This window comes from Furipterus horrens, unplaced genomic scaffold (assembly GCF_987537825.1).
Source record: "Furipterus horrens unplaced genomic scaffold, mFurHor1.1.pri manual_scaffold_5, whole genome shotgun sequence".
NCBI classification, from domain to species: domain Eukaryota; kingdom Metazoa; phylum Chordata; class Mammalia; order Chiroptera; family Furipteridae; genus Furipterus; species Furipterus horrens.
In genome coordinates, this window is record NW_028327175.1 from 37,160,906 (window position 1) to 37,169,390 (window position 8,485).

The following is an 8,485-nucleotide window of genomic DNA, read 5'->3' on the forward strand; positions in this document are numbered from 1 at the left end:
TTATAATGGCATCAAGTAGGAACTGACAGCCTAAAATAATAGTAGTGAGGTACTATTCATACTAGTCCATGAATAATTTTCATGGGTCCTTGGTTCTCATTTGAGAAACATTACCATCAACTTTTACAAGTACGCTTAGCTACAAATGAAATCCATAACCCTCTGAAAAGTCTAACTTCGATAACATATCTAACTTGAATTATTTTATTACACCCCCCAAAAAAAACAAAACTCAGCACCTCCTAATAAAAAAGTATCAAATTTATTTCAATGTCTACTTTCATTTTTTAAATTATAGCTCTTGGACAATTTCTGTAACTTAAAATTCACTACCAGAGATGAAGAAAATATTAATAAGCTATTAAATACTGACAGCGAGTAAAATTATTGGACCATGCATTTATAAAAGCCATATTTCATAGTAAAAAGTTCCAGTTACACTTAAGAAAATACCCTTTAGCTTTTTATTTCTAATTACAACATATTCTCATTTTGACAAAATTTATCTTTTTCACCCAATTACTACTATGCCAAACAAAATTGTTCCAAATGTGAAGCCTTTCTTTACCACTTACGAAATATGACTTACTCTTTATGAGTTCCTTAAAAGAAATTTGAAATTTTAATTTTCACTGTCAACTTGTTTGATCAAAAATTATAGGACATCACTACCATGAGTTAAATGGAATAAAAAGTGGCATCTTATGTAATCAGCAAATTATCAGATAAGACATTTTTATTACTTCACATTTCTACTTAGCACAGTAAGAATAAACTGGTTCCAAAGTACTACAAGGTTTGGAATTTCTACTGCAAGCTTTAAACCATAGTGTTACTCTAGTCAATAAGTCATCTCTAAGTAAACGGCAGTGTGCATAAGTACAAAAATTGTTATATCCAGTAGGTGGTATTCTATATAGTCAAGATAATAAGAGAATTTTTAATAAAATTAATTTTAAAAAGGCAGAATGTCTGATAATTACCAGTATCTCAAAGGCTAAAATGAGAAAAATGTAGAAAATTGAAGTACTCAATATTTTGTTTTGAGAAAACCAGAAAGGATTCTAAGAAATAAGCAATAATGATAAAAGATATAATTAATATACTGGATCTCTTTTAAGCCAAAGCACACTTTTCACCTCAGGACAGTTCTCTCATTTTTACATTCTTAAATTTCCTTTGTCCAGAACAGGACCCCATTTTGAGCTAGTATTTGAAGAGTTCATAATCTAAAGTCATTTTTTCCCCCACAGGATATTTACATTTCAGGACATAAGCTGCAAAATGGCAAATGACTTAGTTGGTTATAAAGAATTTGTAGAATAAATGACAATTTACAGTAACTGTCAACAGACTTCTATATGGAAGCCTAAACAGTAGAGGTCTGAACACAAATCTTCTATATCCTCAGACTTCATTTACTAAATAGTCATAAATCCAGAAAAGAAACCTTAAAGAGGGTCCTTCCAAAGCTGCATAATTTCCCAAATAAGCTTCTCACGGTGGCAGAACCTGTTTATTACTTCAATCCTTTTTCAGTCTTTTAGCTTTCGCAATATTTTCTTGACGTTTTTGTTTTTTCTTCTGCTCCTTTTCCCTGGCCTCAATCATCTTGGCCAATTTCCAGGACAGTACAGCACTTGCTAGAAACAATGGAGTAAGGGCCAAAATAACAGTTGTAAGGAAGCCATATGGGTCCTTTGCAGCCCATTCCACAACATACTCAGCCCAAGCCTTTATATCAAACATCTTTGTAGCCGTCTTAGGAAAGGGGAGCTGGGGGAAGAGAAGAGAAAAGAATATGTGGTTAATCAAATTTTGAAAGTCACATTATACAATCAGTTAACTCAGAATTCCATTATCACTTATTAGTTATGTTTTTTAAAAGTACTAATACTATTTTAATAGATTAATATCTCCAGTTAAAAAAGAATAATTCAATTAGGACAATCAGAGTGACACTTAAAAAGACATGAATGTATAGAAGATAAAAATGAAAACCATGTGGAATCTGTTATAAGGACTATGCATTCTCCCATGCTGCCTATATTCAAGATAAACTTTTAACAGCAAACTTTTATAAGAATCTTGAGTTTTACACACTCATTCCAGGAAACGGTTGAATCCCATTTGTCATTTTTTTGACATAGCCTTAGTACTATTGAGTACTAATTAACAAAAATGCAAGTCATCAAACTTGCTGTTTGAAAAAGAGAAGCCATAGTATGTGAAATGCTTGGGGAAGGGAAGGGAAGGTAATGAATGGCCATTTCCAGGAATAAAAAGAAGGTAAGAAGCCACGATAATATCCACATTCACATGCAAAGAGATATAAGCAAAATCTGACATGTTATTTTATGCCATCTTTCTGCTTTGAGGGCTCCTACTTGAGGACATAATTTAATAAATGAGAATATATTTAATAACGAGAAAATTAACTGTAACAGGTGCCATGGATTTGTTTCCTTTTGAGTTGATAAGGGAGGGCCAGCTGGCAAATGAGGACAGTGTGGATTTGAGTGTCATTTTTATTTTGCCCCAGAGGCTTTTCTACCTTTCATGTTTGTGTCAACCTCTATTCAAAGTGGAGAATTAGAATACCTTGGCTGGAATGGGTGTATATACAGTCACATGTATTTTCAGCTGGGATTTTAAAAATTATCTACCTTAGGCTTGAGTTGTGATCTCTAACTTTGTCCTGGAATTATTAGTGAGCCAGTTACAATTTCAGATGGATGGCTCTTGGTTGGTTGTCTTCTTTAGCTCTACTATATACTTCTGAGAGGTTTAAATTCTATGTGCTGGATGGGTTGAAAAGAATAGATAACAGAATAAAAAGCTTAAGTCACAACTTATAGAATAATTATAATACAATGTTAAGTGAAAAAAAATTAAATTGTAGATATGCAACTATAAATGATACCTAAAATTGCCTGGCACATCATAGACACCCAATATCCATATCTTCCTACTTTGAAAAAAGAAATAATTACTACAACTGCAAATGCCCTATAAGAAAATCCTAATTACTGGGGATCATGTATTTTACTGTTAGTTATTTAAACAATTATAAATTTTATAATTCACTGACATAAAAAGACATAGCTCGCTGATGTTACACCATTTACTTACAGGATTAAGTACATAATTACAAAATCAAACACCTCGCCTTACTCTTTAAAGTTTTTTTTCCCTCTCCCTATTATACAATTCGTGTTCTCCATGGAAAAATCAGAAGAGGTAACTAAGACAAAATATAAATCACCCACAATCCCATCACCTCAAGAAAACTGCCACTGGTTTTTACTATATCCTCCGGTTTCTTCATATTTTCAACTGAAAACGCATTAAAGTGTCTAAAATGTTAAATATCCTAGCCCACCTTCCCACCTCCCAAATTCGTACGCCCCACCTACACAGCCAGAACTAGGCCCTACAGTGACCCGTCCCTTTCAACTTCTCCAGCCCAGCAATGAATTAACTAACGCAAAACACAGGGATAAGCAAAAGAACTTTGAGTAAAGAGTAAAGCCGGAGTGAAGGGCCTGGTTTATGGCAAAGTTTTAGCCAAGAACACAAAGAATGGAGTTAACAACTCCCTTGTGCCTCCCAAACTTTCAGGAATAAATATTACTCTTCTTCCTTCCGTAGGGGTTCACCGCCTTGATCTCCGGACCAGAGAGACCCGCGCCTGAAGCTGTAGCTGATGACACTTCCGCTTCTTCCTTAGGTTTCTCCCTCGCTCATTCTTCCTTCCTGAACCCACCCGGCCGCCAGTCCCTGGGGGCCCACATTCACCAAACTCTGTCGGCCGCGGTGAGCGCAAACCAGCAGGACTCAAAGCGGCCATCCCGTGGAACACAAGATAGCCCCTGCCACACCTCTTGTCGCCGATGCCGTGGCCGCCTGCGCTGGGCACGAGGACAAAACCTCACCGGAGAGGCCCACCAACCTCCCGCGCATCGTGCCCAGGACCATGGAACCGGACCCGGACCCCAACCCGCAACTCACCACCAGGCCGGAAGCAGGAAAACGGAAGCTGCGGCCTCCCCGCCCCGCCCACAGGTCGGCCCCTGTCTGAATCCGGCCTGAGGAAGTCGAGGGGTCAGTTTCCGGCTGCGCCATAGCTGCGTGGGTCCCGGTATCTCGACTTCCAAGATACGGGGCGGGGAACGGGACGGCGCTGGGGTTTCCGGGAGCGGCGCTTGATGGCGTGGTGGCGCGGCTGGGCTCAGGCCTCCAGGAATGGGTCCGGAACCCCCGAAGCCTTTTCCCTTTGCCCCCTAGGCCAGCAGAGAAACAGTCCCCCTTCCCTGCTGGAGTTAGGTGATGGAAGGCCCGGGTGGGTGAGGTCTGAGGCCCCTGGAAACTCGGACCAAAGAGCGTCGGCAAGAAAGGAGTTGGTCCCCATAGTCAAGGTGAGGGTCGCACAGCGACTCCTGAAGGTTTCTGGCGAGTTCCTTCTGGCTCACAAGCCACCTTTTGCTCTTCTTGTTGGCCAGTAGTTAAAGCTTAACGTAGAGGAGACAAAAAAGCAGTAGGACCCTAGTGGATGCCCCGAATCTTGTTACTAAGGGAAAATGCAGCCATGCTATATCAGGGCTTTTTGTTGTTTGTATTTAATTTAAGAACCCAACTCATTTCACAAAAGAATGATCGATATTTGCCCAAAGTAAACGATAAATAATTATACTGGGCATAGAGTTCCCACAGAGGCACTTGTTCTTTCAGTACACAAATAAAGGGATGCAAAAGTCAACAAGCAGAAGGAGTGTGTTAATATTGTCTTCTAATCTACAGGAACTGAAAGATTAGCTCTGCTGTGGTTGGTGACCAAATTTTGTGATTGCTTGCACTGAACTGCTCTGTTTGACTACTTCAGCAAATGTTGCAAGACCTCTTCACTGTTGTATGACAAATAAAGCAGGTTTTTATTCTTGAAAGACTATAGAATGTTCTCTTGGAGGAGCAAGCTGTAACATGTATAAATAGTTTAGGTATAACATTAACTATTGTTTACCAGGGAACAGGCTTTTGGCAAATAATCTAGAATAATGTTCGTTGGGCATATGTTAATGTTTGTATGTTGTATTAGCAGCAGTTGTTCCCTTACTCATTTTTGTTTGAAGACTTGGATGATGGTTTCAAAGTTTATGTTGCCAGATCTAGCCTGTACCTGTAGTAGCCAGAAAAAAAAACAGACCCAGTAACTGGATTGTGTGTATGGAAAACTTTACTTGCTGGAGGTAACATTATATGAATTTTTACAACTTGTCCAAATAGTATTTCCCAAAGGGGGTCAGAATTTAACAGCCTTTATTGCAAAGCTAAGGTGGAGAGACAGTGTTCCCAATTACTGCTTTCCCCGTAGATTGCTCTGCTGCATCCCTTGTTGAGCACATAAGAGTCATGGGCCAGAAGATTTTGCACATAAGAAGGAAGTCTCTGTAGCTCTTTGGCTCTAGTGTTAGACCATGCTTTTACAGTCAAATATTACTGAGCTAGCTTCCAGTTCCAGCGCAGTCTGCAAGTTCAGGAATAGCATATAGGGTTGCCACTGCTGAGTGCCTTATTACAACCTGCATTGCCTTAATGAGAGGTAGCATCAGGGTTGGTTCTTTCTATAGTGAAAGTCTTTGTGAGTTGAGATTCACTTGTCTCTGCTGATCTGTAACTGTAAGTCACTCTGAACCTGTTTCCTCTTCTATTTGTGGTAAGTGTACTAGATTATCTCTGGTGTTTTTCAGCATTCAAATTCTGTCAAATGGATTTGACCATTTTTCTGACATGCTTCAAAAGCAGCAGCAGAATAAGGAATTTAGTGGAAACATAGCCAGTTTTCTTAGGGTCTTATTCTTTATTTGAAAAATTCCTTAATTGGGCTTTAATTCTCTCAAATGTCTTTCAGAATACCAACTTAGAATAACAAGGAAACAAGGTCAGCCTGTATTTATTTTTAAGAAATACAATCTTATCCATGTAATTAACCAAATTATTGATAACTAAACTTTATACTTAATTAAGGAGGGTTTGTCTTTCCATAGGAATAATTTTGTTGTAGGATATCACACCAGCAGCCCCATCTGCACTAGTTACTCTGTTGCAGTGGTTTTCAACCTGTGTGCCAGCATGAATTTTTAAAACATGCAAAACCTGACTATTTAGTTGGTGGCATGACTTCTTTTCCCTTAGATTGTCAAATTAAAAAATGACAACAGCCAACACAGTAATAGCAGTACAGTGTTAATGAGTCAAAATTATACCTATTTTTTCTCAGATCTGCAAAAAAATCTTTTTTCACGTGCCACAGAGTTTCAGTGATTAGTTTGTGTGTACAATGACCAACAAGGTTGAAAATCACTGCTTTGTTGCAATTATATTTTGAAAATTAAGTCTTAAAAAACAGTAACAGTTTTTTTCTCTTAAAAATATTCTTAGTTTTTTTCATGTGTTTGTTGGAAAGTATTTTTCCCTTTAGAATGCAAAGTTACATTTCACCCTGACTCCTGTCATAATTGTGAATGAATGAAACCTGAACGAGATTCTCTTATGATAATCCAGACCTGACTAAATATTTTGAGAGCTTTCTTATCTGTTTAACATTTTGCTTGTTTCCATGCAGTAACACTTTGTATATTTGACTTATTTTGATGGAATTGGTTTCTTCCCTAAGTTTTATTTTGTGAGTTTTTTCTTTCATAGATATACAATGTAAACACATCTCTTAATAGGCATATTTATGTGATTATCAAGTAATAAGTTTTAGTGATATTTGGAAGATCATACTGAATAATAATCTTTTAAAGCTATTTATTGAGTTCTTACTATGTACCAGGTACTGAGCTAGATGCTTCACATCTATTATCACTAATCCTGAGACTATAAACAACCCCACAGAATAGTATTCTTATACTCATTTTACAGATGAGGCACCAGAGACTTAAAAAGTACAAGATTCTAAGCACATCTGCCAAAATCCTTAGTGAAATTTTTTAATGTCCAAAGATTTGGCAAAAACGATTATTTCTTTTTTAAAAAATATGTTTTATTGATTATGCTGTTACAGCTGTCCCAATTTCTTTTCCCTCTGCTCCCTTCCACCCAGTGACCCCCCTCCCTCCAGTTGTTCCCACTCCCTTAGTCCATGCCCGTTGGTTGTGCATATAGTTCTCAACACCTTCCTGTCTATTCCACTCCCTCCTACTATGCTTCTTAATTCCTGCATCATCTCCCTCCCTTTCCCCCCTTCACTCTCCCCACTGACCTCCCCACTGTATGTTCCCCATACCTATAATTCTTTTCCCACTCTCATTGCCTACTTAGTTTGCCTTTGTTTCGATTCTCTAGTTTCTGTTGTTGGTTGTTGTGATACATTTTCATTTTAATGTTCATAGTTTTGATCCTCCTTCTTCTAAACAAGTCCCTTAAACATCTCATATAACGGTGGTTTGGATCTAATGAACTCCTTCAGTTTTACTTTGTCCTGGAAGCACTTTCTCTGCCCTTCTATTCTGAATGACAGCTTCACTGGATAGAGTAATCACGGTGGTAGGTTTTTGCTTTTCATTACTTTGAATATTTCTTGCCAGTCTCTTCTTGCCTGCAGAGTCTCCTTTGAGAAATCAGCTGATAGTCTAATTGGGACCCCTTTGTACATAATTCTCTCTTGCTGCTTTTAAGATTTTCTCTTTTAATTTTTGACATTTTGATTATAATGTGTCTTGGTGTGGTTCTCCCTGAGTCCAGTTTATTTGGAACTCTCTGTGCTTCCTGGACCTGTAAGTCTATTTCTTTCCCCAAGTTAGGGAAGTTCTGCTTCATTATTTTTTCACATAATTTTTCAATTTCTAGTTCTTCTTCACCGTCTGGCAATCCTACAATTCAGATGTTCACTCTCTTATAGTTGTCCCAGAGGTTTCTGAGCCTCTCCTCATTTTCCTCACTTTTTGTTTCCTCTTTCTGCACTGGTTGACTGTTTGTTCCTTCCCTATGTTCCAATTTGTTGATTTGATCCCTGGTTTTCCTTCCCTCACCACTTGTTTCATACGTGTTTTCATTCATTTCAGCAGGACTAGCCTTCATTCCTTCCCCATCTTGAGTAAGTCCCGCTGTTATTTCTGTAAGTTGTCTTATAACTATAGCTCTGAACTGAGCCTCAGAAAGGTTATCTGTTTGTCAGTTAATTCATGTATTTGCTTTCTGGTCAGCTGCATGATTGGAATCTCTATCATTATCCCTGCCATCCGGGCAGCTTTCTGCTTCCTTGGCGGGGCTGTCACACCTCCTACGCTATAGGGGGTGGAGCCCCATGCACTCGTCACTACGGGGCAACCCTTCTCACCACACTGTGGGGCTTTGTGTGGGGGTGGAGGTCCAAGATGGATTCCTGGTGTTCTCTGCTGAGAGACTGGGAGCCTCCTGCCCCTCCGTCCCCACACCCTCAGGGCCTCACAGTCCGAGGCAATGGGGGTCTGCCTTCCCCAGC

The 8,485-nt window shown here is 38.8% G+C and overlaps 1 protein-coding gene across 5 annotated transcripts; it reads right to left on the reverse strand.

Moving 5' to 3' along the window:
* Positions 1-240: 240 nt before the first annotated feature.
* SMIM15 (small integral membrane protein 15) lies at positions 241-4,146 on the reverse strand. Of its 5 annotated transcripts, none has more exons than XM_090276299.1 (4): positions 3,799-4,005; positions 2,924-2,968; positions 2,667-2,801; positions 241-1,776 (listed from the first exon to the last, which is right to left on the reverse strand). In XM_090276299.1, the coding sequence occupies exon 4, from the start codon at positions 1,747-1,749 to the stop codon at positions 1,525-1,527; it is 225 nt and encodes a 74-aa protein (XP_090132425.1). In that variant the 5' UTR covers positions 1,750-1,776; positions 2,667-2,801; positions 2,924-2,968; positions 3,799-4,005; the 3' UTR covers positions 241-1,524. The 5 variants fall into 5 exon arrangements, with proteins under 5 accessions (XP_090132425.1, XP_090132424.1, XP_090132423.1 ...); XM_090276298.1 differs by having other exon boundaries at positions 2,924-2,971; XM_090276297.1 differs by lacking the exon at positions 2,924-2,968.
* Between the last annotated feature and the right edge of the window lie 4,339 nt (positions 4,147-8,485).

Coding starts and splice junctions, on each gene's coding strand:
- SMIM15 (XM_090276296.1), bottom strand. CDS start 4,125: ATGGCGCAGCCGGAAACTGACCCCTCGACTTCCTCAGGCCGGATTCAG. Junction 1,777..4,011: donor TTCCTGCTTCCGGCCTGGTG/GTGAGTTGCGGG, acceptor CTCTTCCCCCAG/CTCCCCTTTCCTAAGACGGC.